This window comes from Oncorhynchus keta, chromosome 17, assembly GCF_023373465.1.
Source record: "Oncorhynchus keta strain PuntledgeMale-10-30-2019 chromosome 17, Oket_V2, whole genome shotgun sequence".
Classification (NCBI taxonomy): domain Eukaryota; kingdom Metazoa; phylum Chordata; class Actinopteri; order Salmoniformes; family Salmonidae; genus Oncorhynchus; species Oncorhynchus keta.
Window position 1 is genome coordinate 21524563 of NC_068437.1, and position 21797 is coordinate 21546359.

Sequence of the window (21797 nt, forward strand, 5' to 3'; positions counted from 1 at the left end):
CTAAACAAATAATAATAATCATTGTAAGTAATAATCATTTGGTGGGTGAATTGGACATGTGTTTTTTGCATATCTCAACTCTCTCTGAGACACACTCTGAGAGTGGGGTCACAGCCAGGATCTGCCATTATCAACGGCGACCCTGAAGCAATTAGGGTTAAATGCCTTGCTCAAGGACACATTGACACATTCTTCACCTTCTCGGCTCGGGAAATCGAACTGGCCCAATGCTCTAACCACTAGGCTACCAGCCAGACACAACCAATGAGTTGTCTCAGGCAATCACAGAGTATCCCCCCCCACACACACACACACCTACCTACACATCATCTGTGGGATGCCTGCTTTCATCAAGTACTATACATGTGGTCTCTATGTAAATGAGCTCTGTCATGTAGGTATCCATGTGTGAAGGAGTATGAATAAGTAATGGTAGGATGTCTGTGAGAAGCCTTGGGTCTCCGTTTTGCTGTCAAAACCAGTTGGTAAACACACTTACAAGCCCTGTATGGGCTCTTACAAGCAATAAAACTTAATGTGATGGCAATTACAGTAACGGCTTTATTAAATTAGTGCAAAAGACAGACATAACTCACTCAAAATGTCACATTTTTCTTGCTTTATCGTGACTCATGGGGTCTTCCACACAAACCCACACACACTTTTTTTTTACGAGTGCAAAAAAACGAACCACCAATTCACTACCTTCCTTGACCTCTTTGTGTGACTCAGGGGGAGGCGGTACTAGTGTCAGAGAAACAAAACCATATAACACAAGGCAGACAGATTGCTAATCAGCAAAGCAATTCAAGACTTCAAGATTCAAGAAATTAATCACAGATTCTCAAAAAACTGGAGATGTACATTAAAAATAGTAAAACACACCGATAGCATTAGAAATAGTGCCTAAAGTCCACAAAAATGTTTATCTTTTTTCTGTGGGGGTAATTGAAGAGCCGGCAGTCCAAATACATAAGTTAATTAATATATTTGTACAATGGTAAAAAATAAAATATATATAGTGTACTTTTTTGTAAGTTTCACACCGTTACTATAAAGATATATTGTTTTCCACTCCATGACAACTAATGCAATAGAAACAGAACGAATCAAAAAAGACTCCAGAAACTTCTGACTTGAGAAGGCTTATGGCTACCACCTTGCCCTAACCACAACCACTGCAGACAAAAACTGTTTTTTTTTCTCTCATTACAGTAGGAAACAAGATCAAATACACTCGTCTGTGACGAGAAAATAAAGTAATACATCAAAAAGTCAATGCTGTTCCTCATCCAGTATCCAGTAGCTCAGACTATGCAGTGTTTCCTTGCCCAGCGAAAGAGTCCATTCAGGCGGTGGTGTCCGTGACAACAGAACCCACAGAGATGGACGGAGGAGACAGGCAGGCGAGGGGTGGGAGAAGGATGGGCGAGGGAGAAGACCAGGGGCAAGGACAACTGTTCAGGGGAGGGGGAACAGAGCTAGGGGCGGTAGTGGACGGAGAGAGGGGTGGGGTAGAGGTGAAGGGTGGTAACTAAAAGCTGGTGGGGAACGGGGGGGGGCTGGATAAGATAATGTGAGAAACCCAAGAAGCTTAATACCACAGAGGGCCAGTTTGAATTGTGTTTTTGTGTAATTGTTTGCTAGTTGTTTTAGTTATGGTGAGAGGTCTTCTCTCCTTAGGCTTGATGGCGTAGGTGAGATATGCTGTTTCTCTTCAGTGTTGCAAGTAGACTACAGTAGGTTTCATCACAATTTACAGGCCTGGTAAGAAAAGAGAGAATAGTGGATAGAAAGTGAAAAAGCAGAAGAGAGAATGACATGAAGAGGAAGAGAAAGATAAACAGATAGTCAAGGGCATCGTCAACACAGATCAGTTGCAATCAATTACACAAGACAGGTGATAGGTATCCTACATTAAACATTCAGGATGGAGAGAACAGAGAAGATTGAAATATACACCCTTGGTACACATTTAGACAGAATAAAGAGACTCAATTATTGGTCTGTGTAAAATGGCCATGGAAACATTTGAGAGCTTGACAATGACATGTGCTCCTCTGTCACGCCCTGCTGAATGGAACATGTATTTATTTTCTATAGTGGTTACAGTGCATTTGGAAACTATTCAGACCCCTTGACCTTTTCCACAATATGTTACACTACAGCCATATTCTAAAAATGCATTAAAACATATCCTTAGCAATCTACACACAATAACCCATAATGACAAAGTGAAAATAGTTTTTTGAATTATTTGCAAATGTGTAAAAAATAAATAACAGAAATACCTTATTTACATAAGTATTCAGACCATTTGCTATGAGACTCGAAATTGAGCTCAGGCGCATCCTGTTTCCATTGATCATCCTTGAAATGTTTCTACAACTTGATTGGAGTCCACCTGTGGTAAATTCAATTGATTGGACATGATTTGGAAACGCACACACCTGTCTATATAAGGTCCCACAGTTGCCAGTGCATGTCAGAGCAAAAACCAAGCCATGAGGTCGAAGGAATTGTCCGTAGAGCTCTGAGACAGGACTGTGTCGAGGCACATTTTTTTGCAGGATTGAAGTTCCCAAGAACACAGTGGCCTCCATCATTCTTTAATGAAAGAAGTATGGAACTACCAACACTCTTCATAGAGCTGGCCGCCCAGCCAAACTGAGAAATTGGGGGAGAAGGGCCTTTGTCAGGGAGGTGACCAAGAACCCGATGGTCACTCTGACAGAGCTCCAGAGTTCCTCTGTGGAGATGGGAGAAACTTCCAGAAGGACAACCATCTCTGCAGCACTCCACCAATCAGGCCTTTATGTTAGTGGCCAGACAGAGCCACTCCCGAGTAAAAGGCACATGACAGCACACTTGGAGTTTTTCAAAAGGCACCTAAAGGACTCTCAGACCATGAGAAACAAGATTCTCTGGTCTGATGAAACCAAGATGGAACTGCTTGGCCTGAATGCCAAGTGTCATGTCTGAAGGGAACCTGGCACCATCCCTATGGTGAAGCATGGTGGTGGCAGCATCATGCTGTGGGGTTGTTTTTCAGCTGCATGGACTGGGAGACTAATCAGGATTGAGGGAAAGATGAACAGAGTAAAGTACCGAGAGATCCTTGATAAAAATCTGCTCCAGAGTGCTCAGGACCTCAGACCGGGATGAAGGTTCACCATCCAAAAGGACAACGACCCTAAGCACACAGCCAAGACAACTCAGAAGTGGCTTCGGGACATGTCTCTGAATGTCCTTGAATGGCCCAGCCAGAGTCTGGACTTGAACCCGATCGAACATCTCTGGAGAGACCTGAAAATACCTGTGCAGCGACGCTCCCCATCCAACCTGACAGAGCTTGAGAGGATCTTCAGAGAAGAATGTAGCGTCATACCGAAGAAGACTCGTGGCTGCAATGGCTGCCAAAGGTGCCTCAACAAAGGGTCTGAATACTTATGTAAATGTGATATTGCAGTTTTTTATTTTGTATTTGCACAAATCTCTAAAAACTGTTTTTCCTTTGTCATTATGGGGTATTGTGTGTAGATTGGTGATGGAAAAAGTTATTTAATACATTTTTGGAATAAGCCTGTAACGTAACAAAATGTGGAAAAAGTCAATGAGTCTGAATACTTTGCGAATGCACTGTATGTATCACACTAGTCCCAAGGCTAGCAGGAAAAACACACATGAATTGCAGCCTGGTGCCTTTATATGTACACAGAGTCATTTATAAGAAGTTACATAAAAGTAGGGTAATAAATATATATATATCTTATGGTGAAATAAATCAGATTGATACACAGCCTGTGGGTACAGTTAGTGCTGCTAGCTAATCCTTTCTTCACACAGACATGTGTTCCACACACACAGCGTTATGAAATGTGAGTTGTTATCGATCCAGCTGTCTGTCTCCCTCTGCCATCTCTCATTCCTCTGTTCTGTCACTGTGGGCTCTACTCAGAACTCCGCCTCTGTCTTTCTCTCTCCATTATGACATGTAGCCTCTGTATGAGTATAGGTTGTTTTTCAGCCGTGTCTGGACCGTAAGGACAGCCCCTCAGGACCATGGGACTGATCCTGCCTGAGATCGTGTAGGAGGGTGTCATTCCTGTTGCTAGTGGAGACAGGCACTCTCTCTGCTGCAGAGCAGCCGTGCTGTTGCTCAAGGTCTGTATGCTACACAGATTCTGCTATTAGAATGGGGAGGTATTGTAGCGGCCATTTCTTTAGCCCATAGAAAAGGCATTTTATATCTGATCGACAGAAAGAGATGAGATTGCCCATCTATACATGGAGAGTTAAGTTCATGATGTGATCAAGGGTCCAGTTTTCTTTAGCAAACTAAACGTCAAAAGATTTTCCTTCACTGCTGATCGACAAGTGAAATGCATGCAGTACAAAATAGTGTAGAGATATGTAAATTAAAATGATTCCACCACTCTTACTTTCCTTGATAAATTGGGTATACACAGTTAGATTCAAATCAAATCAAATTGTATTAGTCACATGGTTGAATACAACAGTGAAATGCTTACTTACGAGCCTCTAAACAACAATGCAGGTAAAAAATATATATATTAAAAAAAATATGAATAAGAAATAAAAGTAACAAGTAATTAAAGAGCAGCAGTAAAATAACAACAGCGAGACCATATACAGGGGGGTACCGGCACAGAGTCAATGCGAGTGGGCACCGGGCCAGTCGAGTTATCAAAGCGACCATACATAGATGATAACAACAGACAGTAGCAGTGGTGTAAAAGAGGGGGGTAATGCAAATAGTCTGGGTTGCCATTTTATTACATGTTCAGGAGTTTCACTGATTTGTATTCAGCTCCCTTTCCCCTTTGTGTGTGTGTGTGTGTGTGTGTGTGTGTGTGTGTGTGTGTGTGTGTGTGTGTGTGTGTGTGTGTGTGTGTGTGTGTGTGTGTGTGTGTGTGTGTGTGGGGGGGCAGGGGATTAAAGCTTTTCTGTTTTATTTTAAGTGAAATATGTCTTTCTCTTTTTCCATCTGTCTTTGCTCCTCTCTCTCCACTGTGTCCTCAAAATAAGTTTAGAGAGTGGTTTTGAGAAATGTGAACTGTAATTTTGTGAGACATTCTGAAATGAATTGGCCCTTAGACATCCCAAAATTTCAAAACGATCGAAGTGGGCCTGATTTGATGGGGGATATATCTAATGGGAGGAACTATAGATTTTTTTTTTCACAGTTGTTTTTCACTGGGCCTCTTTTCTACTATGCTGCTCTAAGTGATTCTGAAAAGGAACTATAAGTTGAATAACACTCTGGAGCACAGCGAAGACACTCATGCTTCAGAGATGTGTTTTGCGAATGTAATGAGACTCTGGGAACCTTTATCCACGTGTGCAGGCCTTGAAACATACCAATTCTTTCCCCTCTGGCTAAAAACTCACGTCCTGAAAAATGAAAATAAACAGCTAAATCAATTCACCTCAGCTCTCACATGGAGGCAATAAAGTCAGGCATGGAGCGGATAAGAGAGACTCTTACCCCCACCAATCTGAGTGAAAATGGGAAGGGAAATGTGACCAGCACACCTGCTGTACCTGGAGAGGCTGAGATGTGGAGGGATTGATGGAGAGAGAAAGAAAGAGGGAGAGAGAGAGAGAGAGAGAGAGAGAGAAAAAAAGATGGAAAGAAGGATATGAGGCAGAGAGAGAGAGGGATAGAGGGAGACAGAGGGCTGTTTGATCTAATCAACATCACCTTAATTGGGTGAAAGTGCTACTGGCAGAAGTCAGCTGGAGTTGGGGCAAACATAATAACTCACACGCTGCCCTCGTAAAATCCAGTCCAGAATAATTACCATCCTCCCTGCCTGTGGATCTACCCTTCCTTCTCTCCTCCATCTTCATCTCATTCTCAATGTCAATATGTCAGGAGACACGTCTCACAGCATACAGTGAGCCATATCCAATATCTGCTCCATTTGTAAAGAGAAGGAGGAGTGTAAAGTTTGCCCTTTGAAAGTCTAATCATATAGCAACAACCCTCACTGTCACTCTCTGCTTCCCATTATGACTTTAAAGTGAGTAGTTCTGACAACTAGAACAACTAGAAACATTTGTGTTTCATAGTATGATAAAAAGATATGTGCTGTTCAAATGATCCTTTGCCAAACCGACATGGCACCGACAGACATGGCAGCTCTGCTTCCAGCTCCTAAGCAACTTTGCAGTACTTCATTTTTTTTGTGTGTTATTTCTTACATTATTAGCCCATAATGTTTTTTGTGTTATTACGTACAGCTGGATATAACTTTTGGATATCAGAGTGGCAGTAACTCACCAGCATTATGACCATGATACTTTGTTCGTACCCCTCAGGGCAATTGAATTTATCCAAGAGGCTAATCCAAGATGCTGCCGGAGGAGAAGAGGTATTCAGAGAGGACTTCTAGTCCGACTCAGGAGGCGTGCACACCATCCACTGCTTCCGAGTATATTACTTGCTAATGTTCAGTCTCTGGACAATGAAGTAGATGAGCTAAGGGCGAGGATCTCCTTCTAGAGAGACATTAGGGACTGTAACATACTCTGTTTCACAGAATCATGGCTCTCTCGGGATATACTGTCCCCATCCATACAGCCAGCTGGATTCTAAGTACATCGCACAGACAGGAATAAAGAACTCTCCGGGAAGAAGAAAGGCGGGGGTGTATGTTTCATGATTAATGACTCATGGTGTGATTTTGATAACACACAGAAACTCAAGTCCGTTTCTTCACCCAACATAGAATACCTCACAATCAAATGCCAACCGTATGACCTCCCAAATCAAATCAAATCAAATCAAATTTTATTTGTCACATACACATGGTTAGCAGATGTTAAATGCGAGTGTAGCGAAATGCTTGTGCTTCTAGTTCCGACAATGCAGTGATAACCAACAAGTAATCTAACTAACAATTCCAAAACTACTGTCTTATACACAGTGTAAGGGGATAAGGAACATGTACATAAGGATATATGAATGAGTGATGGTACAGAGCAGCATACAGTAGATGGTATCGAGTACAGTATATACATATGAGATGAGTGTGTAGACAAAGTAAACAAAGTGGCATAGTTAAAGTGGCTAGTGATACATGTGTTACATAAGGATGCAGTCGATGATGTAGAGTACAGTATATACATATGCATATGAGATGAATAATGTAGGGTAAGTAACATTATATAAGGTAGCATTGTTTAAAGTGGCTAGTGATATATTTACATAATTCCCATCAATTCCCATTATTAAAATGGCTGGAGTTGGGTCAGTGTCAATGACAGTGTGTTGGCAGCAGCCACTCACTGTTAGTGGTGGCTGTTTAACAGTCTGATGGCCTTGAGATAGAAGCTGTTTTTCAGTCTCTCGGTCCCAGCTTTGATGCACCTGTACTGACCTCGCCTTCTGGATGATAGCGGGGTGAACAGGCAGTGGTTCGGGTGGTTGATGTCCTTGATGATCTTTATGGCCTTCCTGTAACAACGGGTGGTGTAGGTGTCCTGGAGGGCAGGTAGTTTGCCCCCGGTGATGCGTTGTGCAGTCCTCACTACCCTCTGGAGAGCCTTACGGTTGAGGGCGAAGCAGTTGCCGTACCAGGCGGTGATACAGCCCGCCAGGATGCTCTCGATTGTGCATCTGTAGAAGTTTGTGAGTGCTTTTGGTGACAAGCCGAATTTCTTCAGCCTCCTGAGGTTGAATAGGCGCTGCTGCGCCTTCTTCACGACGCTGTCAGTGTGAGTGGACCAATTCAGTTTGTCTGTGATGTGTATGCCGAGGAACTTAAAACTAGCTACCCTCTCCACTACTGTTCCATCGATGTGGATAGGGGGGTGTTCCCTCTGCTGTTTCCTGAAGTCCACAATCATCTCCTTAGTTTTGTTGACGTTGAGTGTGAGGTTATTTTCCTGACACCACACTCCGAGGGCACTCACCTCCTCCCTGTAGGCCGTCTCGTCGTTGTTGGTAATCAAGCCTACCACTGTTGTGTCGTCCGCAAACTTGATGATTGAGTTGGAGGCGTGCGTGGCCACGCAGTCGTGGGTGAACAGGGAGTACAGGAGAGGGCTCAGAACGCACCCTTGTGGGTCCCCCGTGTTGAGGATCAGCGGGGAGGAGATGTTGTTGCCTACCCTCACCACCTGGGGGCGGCCCGTCAGGAAGTCCAGTACCCAGTTGCACAGGGCGGGGTCGAGACCCAGGGTCTCGAGCTTGATGACGAGCTTGGAGGGTACTATGGTGTTGAATGCCGAGCTGTAGTCGATGAACAGCATTCTCACATAGGTATTCCTCTTGTCCAGGTGGGTTAGGGCAGTGTGCAGTGTGGTTGAGATTGCATCGTCTGTGGACCTATTTGGGCGGTAAGCAAATTGGAGTGGGTCTAGGGTGTCAGGTAGGGTGGAGGTGATATGGTCCTTGACTAGTCTCTCAAAGCACTTCATGATGACGGAAGTGAGTGCTACGGGGCGGTAGTCGTTTAGCTCAGTTACCTCCCACGATAATTATCTTCGGTTATAGTCACAGCCGTTTATATTCCCCCTCAAGCAAATACCACGACGGCACTCAAGGCACTACATTGGACTTTATGCAAACTGGAAACCACATATCCTGAGGCCACATTTATTGCAGCTGGGGATTTTAACAAAGCATATTTGAGGAAAACACTACCAAAGTTCTATCAACACATTGACTGTAGTACTCGATCTGGAAAAACACTAGACCACTGCTACTCCCCCTTTTTGAGATGCCTACAAGGCCCTTCCCGTGGCAAATCAGATGACAACATTTTGATCCTCCCTTCCTCTAGGCAGAAACTCAAACAGTAAGTACCGTGCTAAGGTCTATTCAACGCTGGTCTGACCAATCGGAATCCATGCTTCAGGATTGTTTTGATCACGTGGACTGGGATATGTCCCGGGTAGCCTCTCAGAATAACATTGACGTATACACGGACACGGTGACTGAGTTCATCAGGAAGTGTATAGAGGATGTTGTTCCCACGGTGACTATTAAAACCTACCCAAACCAGAGACCGTGGATAGATAGCCGCATTTGCGCAAAACTGAAAGTGCAAACCACCGCATTTAACCATGGCAAGGTGACTGGAATATGGTAGAAATAAAAACAGTGTACTTATTCCCTCCTTAAGGCAATCAAACAGGCAAAACTTCAGTACAGAGACAAAGTGGAGTCGCAATTAAATTGCTCAGACACGAGACAATCACAGATTACAAAGGGAAAACCAGCCATGTCAAGGACACAGAAGTCTTGCTTCCGGACAAGCTAAACACCTTCTTCGCCCGCTTTGAGGATAACACAATGCCACCGACACGGCCCGCTCCAAAGGACTGTAGCCGGCATGATGAAGACATTTAAGTGTGTTTACCCCTCGTAAGGCTGCCAGCCCAAACGGCATCCCCAGCCGCATCCTCAGAGCATGCGCAGGCCAGCTGGCTGGAGTGTTTACGAACATATTCTATCTCTCCCAATCCCATTCTGCTGTACCCACTTGCTTCAAGATGTTCACCTTTGTTCCTGTACCCAAGAAAGCAAAGGTAACTGAACTAAATTACTATTGCCCCAAACCATTCATGTCTGCCATCATGAAGTGCATTGAGATGCTAGTTAAGAATCATGTCACCTCTACCTTACCTGACACCCTAGACCCACTTCAATTTGCTTACTACCCTAATAGATCCACAGACGATGCAATCGCCATCGCACTGCACACTGCCCTATCCCATTTGGGGGAATACCTACGTAAGAATGCTGTTCATTGACTGTAGCTCAACCTTCAGTGGCATAGTACCCTCCAAGCTCATCATTAAGATCGGGGCCCTGGGTCTGAACCTCACCCTGTGGAACTGGGTCCTGAACTTCCTGACGGGCCGCCTCCAGGTGGTGAAGGTAGGAAACAACACACCCACTTCGCTGATTTGATGAAATATCTCAAAATGTCAAGTGCCATAATTCAGTAAAACAGTCATGACTAGGCTAGACACAGCATTAAACATGACATTGGCAAACAAAGATTTTAGCATTTTTAATTGGAGGGGAAGACGGTTTATCAACCAAGTAATGTCATACCTATTCAATAAAAACAAAGAGATTAAAGGAGGAATAATTAAAATTACCAAGGAGGAGGCGGATCCCATTTCTCCTCCTCCTCAATAACCTGCTCCTGTTACCGAGTGGATTAGAGCAGGGAAAGTGGCTGTCTGGGCAGAACAGGGGATTTAAACCACACTGTGTGTGTGTGTGTGTGTGTGTGTGTGTGTGTGTGTGTGTGTGTGTGTGTGTGTGTGTGTGTGTGTGTGTGTGTGTGTGTGTGTGTGTGTGTGTGTGTGTGTGTGTGTGTGTGTGTGTGTGTGTGTGTGTGTGTGTGTGTGTGTGTGTGTGTGTACTCATCAGGGAGGGTGAATGCACGTTGGCTGACCGAGGCAGGCTATCTGCCTGGGTTTATTTCCCTATTTGTGGATTAATTGCCTTTTCTCTGAGATTCGGCAGCAGCCCTTTATCAAATCTCCAACAGCTTCTAAAATCCCACAGTGCTCACCTGAGCTTCTGAGAACATTAGTAACAACAACACACCCACACAGGGAATAAATGTCAAATATGCCTTGAGGAGCCTCATCAACATTTTAGCCTTTAACTGATAGCTGATAACTGGCTCATCATTGTGAATGTGTCCCAATGCGGCCAACATTATACTATAACTAGTACACAGCCCAAGATATATGTTAGAAAGCAGAACAGGCAGTGTTTGGCTGTGGGCATAGGGGAGATCGCAGGAGGGTGGCTGCAGGAGGGTGACTGAGCCTTGAGACAGCCCAATGGGAGTAGGAGAGGAAATGTCAACTGGTTTAATACTGCAGCTGCTCGTTCACCCATGCCTTTCACTTTATCACCTCCACTCACATGTGTTTCCCTCATAAGCTAAGAAACACAATTATCTTAAAAGGCCAGTGGTGCCCACAGCGCTCATGTGAAAAAACTACTCTATTTGCTGTATTCACATGCTGCTGTCCATCCAGCAGCTCCGACAGACCTAACATCACATGATGCTAGACTTCCATTTCAGACCTGCCAGAACCTGCTGGAAAAAGATAGTACCAGTCCCTTCAGGATTCTGCAGCATTCTTTTGTGATAGTTGCGGGCCAAAATGCTTGATTTTGTTGGGTCAATTTTTACATTTTGCATGGCAATTTGCGATGATTTTGTCTGATTTATCACAAAAATGTGGTGGAAAGTTTGTTGACGTGTTGCTTGATTGAACCATTTTATGCAATAAAAGTAAGGTGATTGGTTACAATTGCGCACCCCCTTTTTGTAGTGCGGTGATCGGATAGTTATCTGCAGTAATATTGCAATGATTTGACAGTTTTATGCAGTAATAGTGCAGTTATTGGCCAAATTTGCAAGCCATAATATTCAGGGAATTGTTGATTTTGTAAATACTGGAGGGACTGTAATACAAATACACTCAAACACACTCTGTCAGTCAGTCAGGCCATTCACTGACAGTGAGACAGGGGGCACTGTGGTCATCTCTGTCAAACTGGCAAATTGGTATTACAATCTAAATGAGAGAATTTCCTCAACAAATTAGCTATCCTACATGTATTAGTACTCTTACTAACAATGGTCATTATTTTGTTTGCCTTCAAACAGTAAGCACCATCCAGATCATTTAATCCACCACACACAAGCAAACAAAACAATACACACACGCTACATCTGTATGTTGCTTGACATGAAATCTACCCTGTCCAATTAGGCTCTGTTAACAGAGGCACAGCAGCAGAACTCAAGGTGGGATTTGAGGCCCCATGAGTTACAGGTATGTGGGAAAGTGGAGCACGTTGTGGTGGAGCAGGTTGTAGTGGAGCAAGTTCCTTGGCGTCCACATCACCAACAAACGAGCGTGGTCCAAGCACACCAAGACAGTCATGAAGTGGGCACGACAAAACCTATACCCCCTCAGGAGACTGAAAAGATTTGGCATGGGTCCTCAGATCCTCAAAAGGTTTTACAGCTACACCATCGAGAGCATCCTGACGGGTTGAATCACTGTCTGGTATGGCAACTGCTCGGCCTTCGACCGCAAGGCACAGTACATCTCCTGGGCTAAGCTTCCTGCCATCCAGGACCTCTATACCAGGCAGTGTCAAAGGAAGGCCCTAAAAATTGTCAAAGACTCCAGCCACCCTATTCATAGACTGTTCTCTCACTACCGCACCGCAAGTGGTACAAAGTCTAGGTCCAAGAGCTTCTAAACAGCTTCTACCCCCAAGACATAAGACTCCTGAACAGCTAATCAAATGGCTACCCAGACTATTTGCACCCCCCCCTCCCCATCCCCCTATGCTGCTGTTACTCTCTGTTATTATCTATGCATAGCCACTTTAATAACCCTACCTCCATGTACATAATTACCTAAATTACCACAACACAGATACCCCCGCACATTGACACACTGACTCTGAACCGGTACCCCCTGTATGTAGCCTCTATACTGACTCTGTACCGGTATCCCCTGTATATAGCCTCCACATTGACTCTGAACCGGTACCCCCTGTATATAGCCTCCACATTGACTCTGTACCGGTACCCCCTGTATATAGCCTCCACATTGACTCTGAACCGGTACCCCCTGTATATAGCCTCCACATTGACTCTGTACCGGTACCCCCTGTATATAGCCTCCACATTGACTCTGTACCGGTACCACCTGTATATAGCCTCCACATTGACTCTGTACAGGTACCCCCTGTATATAGCCTCCACATTGACTCTGAACCGGTACCCCCTGTATATAGCCTCCACATTGACTCTGTACCGGTACCCCTGTATATAGCCTCCACATTGACTCTGTACCGGTACCCCCTGTATATAGCCTCCACATTGACTCTGTACCGGTACCCCTGTATATAGCCTCCACATTGACTCTGTACCGGTACCACCTGTATATAGCCTCCACATTGACTCTGTACCGGTACCCCTGTATATAGCCTCCACATTGACTCTGTACCGGTACCCCTGTATATAGCCTCCACATTGACTCTGTACCGGTACCCCCTGTATATAGCCTCCACATTGACTCTGTACCGGTACCCCCTGTATATAGCCTCCACATTGACTCTGTACCGGTACCCCCTGTATGTAGCCTCCACATTGACTCTGTACCGGTACCCCTGTATATAGCCTCCACATTGACTCTGTACCGGTACCCCTGTATGTAGCCTCCACATTGACTCTGTACCGGTACCCCCTGTATATAGCCTCCACAGCCTTGACTCTGTACCGGTACCCCTGTATATAGCCTCCACATTGACTCTGTACCGGTACCCCTGTATATAGCCTCCACATTGACTCTGTACCGGTACCCCCTGTATATAGCCTCTACATTGACTCTGTACCGGTACCCCCTGTATATAGCCTCCACATTGACTCTGAACCGGTACCCCTGTATATAGCCTCCACATTGACTCTGTACCGGTACCCCATGTATATAGCCTCCACATTGACTCTGTACCGGTACCCCTGTATGTAGCCTCCACATTGACTCTGTACCGGTACCCCTGTATATAGCCTCCACATTGACTCTGTACCGGTACCCCCTGTATGTAGCCTCCACATTGACTCTGTACCGGTACCCCCTGTATATAGCCTCCACATTGACTCTGTACCGGTACCCCCTGTATGTAGCCTCCACATTGACTCTGTACCGGTACCCCCTGTATGTAGCCTCCACATTGACTCTGTACCGGTACCCCCTGTATGTAGCCTCCACATTGACTCTGTACCGGTACCCCCTGTATATAGCCTCCACATTGACTCTGTACCGGTACCCCCTGTATGTAGCCTCCACATTGACTCTGTACCGGTACCCCCTGTATGTAGCCTCTACATTGACTCTGTACCGGTACCCCCTGTATATAGCCTCCACATTGGCTCTGTACCGGTACCCCCTGTATGTAGCCTCCACATTGACTCTGTACCGGTACCCCCTGTATATAGCCTCCACATTGACTCTGTACCGGTACCCCCTGTATATAGCCTCCACATTGACTCTGAACCGGTACCCCCTGTATGTAGCCTCTACATTGACTCTGTACCGGTACCCCCTGTATATAGCCTCCACATTGACTCTGAACCGGTACCCCCTGTATATAGTCTCTACATTGACTCTGTACCGGTACCCCCTGTATATAGCCTCCACATTGACTCTGAACCGGTACCCCTGTATATAGCCTCCACATTGACTCTGTACCGGTACCCCCTGTATATAGCCTCCACATTGACTCTGAACCGGTAGCCTCCCCCTGTATATAGCCTCCACATTGACTCTGTACTGGTACCCCCTGTATATATAGCCTCCACATTGACTCTGTACCGGTACCCCTGTATATAGCCTCCACATTGACTCTGTACCGGTACCCCCTGTATATAGCCTCCACATTGACTCTGTACCGGTACCCCCTGTATATAGCCTCCACATTGACTCTGTACCGGTACCCCCTGTATATAGCCTCCACATTGACTCTGAACCGGTACCCCCTGTATATAGCCTCCACATTGACTCTGTACCGGTACCCCCTGTATATAGCCTCCACATTGACTCTGAACCGGTACCCCCTGTATATAGCCTCCACATTGACTCTGTACCGGTACCCCCTGTATATAGCCTCCACATTGACTCTGAACCGGTACCCCCTGTATATAGCCTCCACATTGACTCTGTACCGGTATCCCCTGTATATAGCCTCCACATTGACTCTGTACCGGTACCCCCTGTATATAGCCTCCACATTGACTCTGTACCGGTACCCCCTGTATATAGCCTCCACGTTGACTCTGAACCGGTACCCCCTGTATATAGCCTCTACATTGACTCTGTACCGGTACCCCCTGTATATAGCCTCCACATTGACTCTGTACCGGTACCCCCTGTATATAGCCTCCACATTGACTCTGTACCGGTACCCCCTGTATATAGCCTCCACATTGACTCTGTACCGGTACCCCCTGTATATAGCCTCCACATTGACTCTGTACCGGTACCCCCTGTATATAGCCTCCACATTGACTCTGTACCAGTACCCCCTGTATGTAGCCTCCACATTGACTCTGTACCGGTACCCCCTGTATATAGCCTCCACATTGACTCTGTACCGGTACCCCCTGTATGTAGCCTCCACATTGACTCTGTACCGGTACCCCTTGTATATAGCCTCCACATTGACTCTGTACCGGTATAGCCTCCCCCTGTATATAGCCTCCACATTGACTCTGTACCGGTACCCCCTGTATATAGCCTCCACATTGACTCTGTACCGGTACCCCTGTATATAGCCTCCACATTGACTCTGTACCGGTACCCCCTGTATATAGCCTCCACATTGACTCTGTACCGGTACCCCCTGTATATAGCCTCCACATTGACTCTGTACCGGTACCCCCTGTATATAGCCTCCACATTGACTCTGTACCGGTACCCCCTGTATATAGCCTCCACATTGACTCTGTACCGGTACCCCTGTATATAGCCTCCACATTGACTCTGTACCGGTACCCCCTGTATATAGCCTCCACATTGACTCTGAACTGGTACCCCTGTATATAGCCTCCACATTGACTCTGTACCGGTACCCCTGTATATAGCCTCCACATTGACTCTGTACCGGTACCCCCTGTATATAGCCTCCACATTGACTCTGTACCGGTACCCCCTGTATATAGCCTCCACATTGACTCTGTACCGGTACCCCCTGTATATAGCCTCCACATTGACTCTGTACCGGTACCCCCTGTATATAGCCTCCACATTGACTCTGTACCGGTACCCCCTGTATATAGCCTCCACATTGACTCTGTACCAGTACCCCCTGTATATAGCCTCCACATTGACTCTGTACCGGTACCCCCTGTATATAGCCTCCACATTGACTCTGTACCGGTACCCCCTGTATATAGCCTCCACATTGACTCTATACCAGTACCCCCTGTATATAGCCTCCACATTGACTCTGTACCGGTACCCCCGCACATTGACTCTGTACCGGTACCCCCTCACATTGACTCTGTACCGGTACCCCCGCACATTGACTCTGTACCGGTACCCCCTCACATTGACTCTGTACCGGTACCCCCTCACATTGACTCTGTACCGGTACCCCCTCACATTGACTCTGTACCGGTACCCCCTCACATTGACTCTGTACCTGTACCCCCTCACATTGACTCTGTACCGGTACCCCCTGTATATAGCCTCCACATTGACTCTGTACCGGTACCCCCTGTATGTAGCCTCTACATTGACTCTGTACCGGTACCCCCTCACATTGACTCTGTACCGGTACCCCTGTATATAGCCTCCACATTGACTCTGTACCAGTACCCCCTGTATATAGCCTCCACATTGACTCTGTACCGGTACCCCCTGTATGTAGCCTCTACATTGACTCTGTACCGGTACCCCCTCACATTGACTCTGTACCGGTACCCCCTGTATGTAGCCTCTACATTGACTCTGTACCGGTACCCCCTGTATATAGCCTCCACATTGACTCTGTACCGGTACCCCCTGTATGTAGCCTCTACATTGACTCTGTACCGGTACCCCTGTATATAGCCTCCATTGACTCTGTACCGGTACCCCCCCTCACATTGACTCTGTACCGGTACCCCCTCACATTGACTCTGTACCGGTACCCCTCACATTGACTCTGTACCGGTACCCCTCACATTGACTCTGTACCGGTAGCCTCCCCCTGTATGTAGCCTCCACATTGACTCTGTACCGGTACCCCTGTATGTAGCCTCCACATTGACTCTGTACCGGTACCCCCTGTATGTAGCCTCTACATTGACTCTGTACCGGTACCCCCTCACATTGACTCTGTACCGGTACCCCCTCACATTGACTCTGTACCGGTACCCCCTCACATTGACTCTGTACCGGTACCCCCTGTATGTAGCCTCTACATTGACTCTGTACCGGTACCCCCTATATATAGCCTCCACATTGACTCTGTACCGGTACCCCCTGTATATAGCCTCCACATTGACTCTGTACCGGTACCCCCTGTATATAGCCTCCACATTGACTCTGTACCGGTACCCCCTGTATATAGCCTCCACATTGACTCTGTACCGGTACCCCCTGTATATAGCCTCCACATTGACTCTGAACTGGTACCCCCTGTATATAGCCTCCACATTGACTCTGTACCGGTACCCCTGTATATAGTATATAGCCTCCACATTGACTCTGTACCGGTACCCCCTGTATATAGCCTCCACATTGACTCTGTACCGGTACCCCTGTATATAGCCTCCACATTGACTCTGTACCGGTACCCCCTGTATATAGCCTCCACATTGACTCTGTACCGGTACCCCTGTATATAGCCTCCACATTGACTCTGTACCGGTACCCCTGTATATAGCCTCCACATTGACTCTGTACCAGTACCCCCCTGTATATAGCCTCCACATTGACTCTGTACCGGTACCCCCCTGTATATAGCCTCCACATTGACTCTGTACCGGTACCCCCTGTATATAGCCTCCACATTGACTCTGTACCGGTACCCCCTGTATATAGCCTCCACATTGACTCTGTACCGGTACCCCCCTGTATATAGCCTCCACATTGACTCTGTACCGGTACCCCCTGTATATAGCCTCCACATTGACTCTGTACCAGTACCCCCTGTATATAGCCTCCACATTGACTCTGTACCGGTACCCCCTGTATATAGCCTCCACATTGACTCTGTACCGGTACCCCTGTATATAGCCTCCACATTGACTCTGTACCGGTACCCCCTGTATATAGCCTCCACATTGACTCTATACCAGTACCCCCTGTATATAGCCTCCACATTGACTCTGTACCGGTACCCCCGCACATTGACTCTGTACCGGTACCCCCTCACATTGACTCTGTACCGGTACCCCCGCACATTGACTCTGTACCGGTACCCCCTCACATTGACTCTGTACCGGTACCCCCTCACATTGACTCTGTACCGGTACCCCCTCACATTGACTCTGTACCGGTACCCCCTCACATTGACTCTGTACCGGTACCCCCTCACATTGACTCTGTACCGGTACCCCCTGTATATAGCCTCCACATTGACTCTGTACCGGTACCCCCTGTATGTAGCCTCTACATTGACTCTGTACCGGTACCCCCTGTATATAGCCTCACATTGACTCTGTACCGGTACCCCCTGTATATAGCCTCCACATTGACTCTGTACCAGTACCCCCTGTATATAGCCTCCACATTGACTCTGTACCGGTACCCCCTGTATGTAGCCTCTACATTGACTCTGTACCGGTACCCCCTCACATTGACTCTGTACCGGTACCCCCTGTATGTAGCCTCTACATTGACTCTGTACCGGTACCCCCTCACATTGACTCTGTACCGGTACCCCCTGTATGTAGCCTCTACATTGACTCTGTACCGGTACCCCCGCACATTGACTCTGTACCGGTACCCCCTCACATTGACTCTGTACCGGTACCCCCTCACATTGACTCTGTACCGGTACCCCCTCACATTGACTCTGTACCGGTACCCCCTCACATTGACTCTGTACCGGTACCCCCTGTATGTAGCCTCTACATTGACTCTGTACCGGTACCCCCTGTATGTAGCCTCTACATTGACTCTGTACCGGTACCCCCTGTATGTAGCCTCTACATTGACTCTGTACCGGTACCCCCTCACATTGACTCTGTACCGGTACCCCCTCACATTGACTCTGTACCGGTACCCCCTCACATTGACTCTGTACCGGTACCCCCTGTATGTAGCCTCTACATTGACTCTGTACCGGTACCCCCTGTATATAGCCTCCACATTGACTCTGTACCGGTACCCCCTGTATATAGCCTCTACATTGACTCTGTACCGGTACCCCCTGTATATAGCCTCCACATTGACTCTGTACCGGTACCCCCTGTATATAGCCTCTACATTGACTCTGTACCAGTACCCCCTGTATGTGGCCCCCTATTGTTATTCACTGCTGCTCCTTAATTATTAGTTTTTCTTATCTCTTACATTTTTGTTGATGGTGTTTTCTTAAAACTGCATTGTTAGTTAAGGGCTTGTATGTAAGTAAGCATTTCACTGTTATATATGTGACAAATAACATTTTAATTTGATTTTGATTGATCTGTTATCATGACAACCTGGCTGCAAAACATGCAACTGTCCCCAGAAATGTGATTCACATGTTTGCCTGACCTCCCACTGTTATTCGGTCTAGGCTTCTGTACATTGTAGGTAGTTTCTATACATTGCTAATAATAGCCTACTTTACACATTGCTTATCTCATAAGCTTTGCTAAGCTGTAAGTTTTCTTATTAGATTAGTTTTCTCATTAGATTTTTCCATATTGGTATTGTTTGCTCAATGTCATTTCTTGTTGCCTTTAAAATCTTTCATTCAAAATAAAGCTGTGAGAGAGAATCACCTATAAACTCTTGACTTTCACAATGGTTCCCATTTGAAAGCTGCAACTAGGACATTAAACACTTAATTAGAAGCCTATTTGGGAAATACTCTTAATAACTTTAACTTTTCTTAATGCTTTTGATGGGCTATTTTAATGAGGATTTGGCTTTGTCCGTTTGGTTCGGAGCAGCAAGGAGGAGGGATGCAGGCATCATTGTCCCACACGATAAAGTCTGGGAGGGGACTGTTTATCTGTTTCCGTCTGTTAGTACGTTAGTGCGTTTATCACACGTGATATCTCAAAACAGCACTGGCCCGATTTTGACAAAACTTAGGTGAATGATGCGTCTTGCCAGAGAGATCCGGAATTTACTAAATTACACTGATTGGCCAGATGGGGTCACTATAACAACAGAATGAAAATGCTACCTTTGAAAGGTCACGCCCCTCATCCCATTTGACCTTAAGTCATGGAATTCGGTACATAGGTCCCTCTCCTCACAAGGAAGACATTTGACCCATAAGGTCCACCATGACAGATTTTCTGCCATTTAGAATTTTGTGAAAAACGCTACTCTTCTGGCACTGAATGACTGATCTGCACGAAACTGTATAGGCGGCATCCATGGACAATGGTCTGTCAACGTAATATCTCAGACACCACTGGCATCACTCGTGGGGAAGGACATGTTTACTGTTGCCTTCTTTTAGACTAAGCTTTGCTCAACTGTAAGATTTGTTCAAACTACTCGTTAGATTTTTCTCTATTGCTATTGTTTGTTATAACTATCTCATTATTACCTTAGGCTTGTCATGTTTTTAGGTTATTCAGAAACAACTTCAAACTTTTGGAGGACTCGGGGCGGGAGGAGGCGAGAGAAGCCAGCATGCATAAAAACAGAACTTATGTTCATATGAAATGAAGAGAAAAGAGAAAATGTGGATTTTAAAATAATTAGATGGCTGTCAGTCATCTTCGATATCTGTTACTATCGTAATATTGCCCAACAATATGATGGAGCAGCATCTCTCCTTAGGCTGAGTGCAGTCCTCTCTGGTGAACTTACAGCAAGCTCCACCACCCATACAGTGTTTCAGACCTTTCCTTCCCATACATAGAGCCTGCTATAGAAGGCCTGCAGGCAGATGCAGTGTAAATGTCAATTCTACAGAAAGTACATGTGTGTGAATGTGTTCAGAAATTGTGTCTTTACAGTGTGTGGGTGAAGGCACATAATTGTACGTACCACAGGGGGCTGGTGAGGGGAGGTAACAATAGTAACACAAACATGTGTTTGAAACCATTCCATAAATTCCATTCCAGTGATTATTATGAGCCCATCCTCCCAACCTGCCTGTGGTAAGTACAGTATGGAAGGGAGGGGGTGTGGGTGTTAGACAGCATGCACGTACAGTATGAGATTGGATATGTGTGAGCGTGTGTGATTCGTGTCAGAGGGGGTACAGACAGTCTAATCTCCTCACACTTTTCTTCTCTCAGACTCTTCTGTCACTTGCCTTGAGCTCTTTCTATTTTTTCACTGTCTTTCTGCTGAGGGGTCAGAGTTCAGCCTGGTGATAAGGGAATTGAAATCACAGTATCTTTCTCCTCGACTTCTCTCACTATCTGGCCCCGCTACAAGAGTGATCAGTCTCCTCTATCTGTGCCTGAGCGGTAGAGCCTGGGTCTGGCTGATGTGGCCTGACAGAAGTCATCTCTCTCTGTGTATCGCTGTACCGACTCTGATACAGAGGAGACCTCTATGGCCCAGCTCTCTTCTCACCAGCTCCCACTGGAGACAGACAAAGATGACCTCTCTCCATATATCACTACCTGTCTCTCCGAGCTGCAGAGCTCAGCTTAATAATATGCCGCAGTGCCTGCTGTTGATGCTATACTGCGACTCCACATAACACACCCCATTCAGCTATGGTTTTGGCCAATGAAACGACATGCTTTAGTTGGTTAATGAATGCCGAGGTCTACCAGTACATGATGGTGTGTCATAATGAATGCCAATGAAAAGCTCTGCATGCCACCCAATTAACATTAACTGGGCTCATACACACACCGGCTGTTTCCACATTGGCCACTGGTAACAAAGCATCTAACACATAGACGAGAGAGAGAGAGAGAGAGAGAGAGAGAGAGAGAGAGAGAGAGAGAGAGAGAGAGAGAAGAAGAAGAAAAAAGCAGGCTTATCATGATTAATCATCTCTGGGATGCGTCAGGTTGAATGTCAAGATCCCTCCTCAGGTCCACTGAGTGAACCCAGTCAGTTCAGTTATCTGGTCTATTGTCAGAACC

General features: G+C 46.1%; 1 protein-coding gene across 2 annotated transcripts in view; it reads right to left on the reverse strand.

The window, feature by feature from the left end:
• Nucleotides 1–541: 541 nt before the first annotated feature.
• cdh13 (cadherin 13, H-cadherin (heart)) overlaps nt 542–21797 on the reverse strand; it is a 620914-nt gene continuing 599658 nt past the window's right edge. For both annotated transcript variants that reach the window (XM_052465701.1, XM_052465703.1), the window contains exon 14: nt 542–1764. In XM_052465701.1, coding sequence (XP_052321661.1) covers nt 1757–1764 — 8 coding nt within the window. In that variant the 3' untranslated portion in view covers nt 542–1756. The remainder of the gene's footprint in view (nt 1765–21797) is intronic.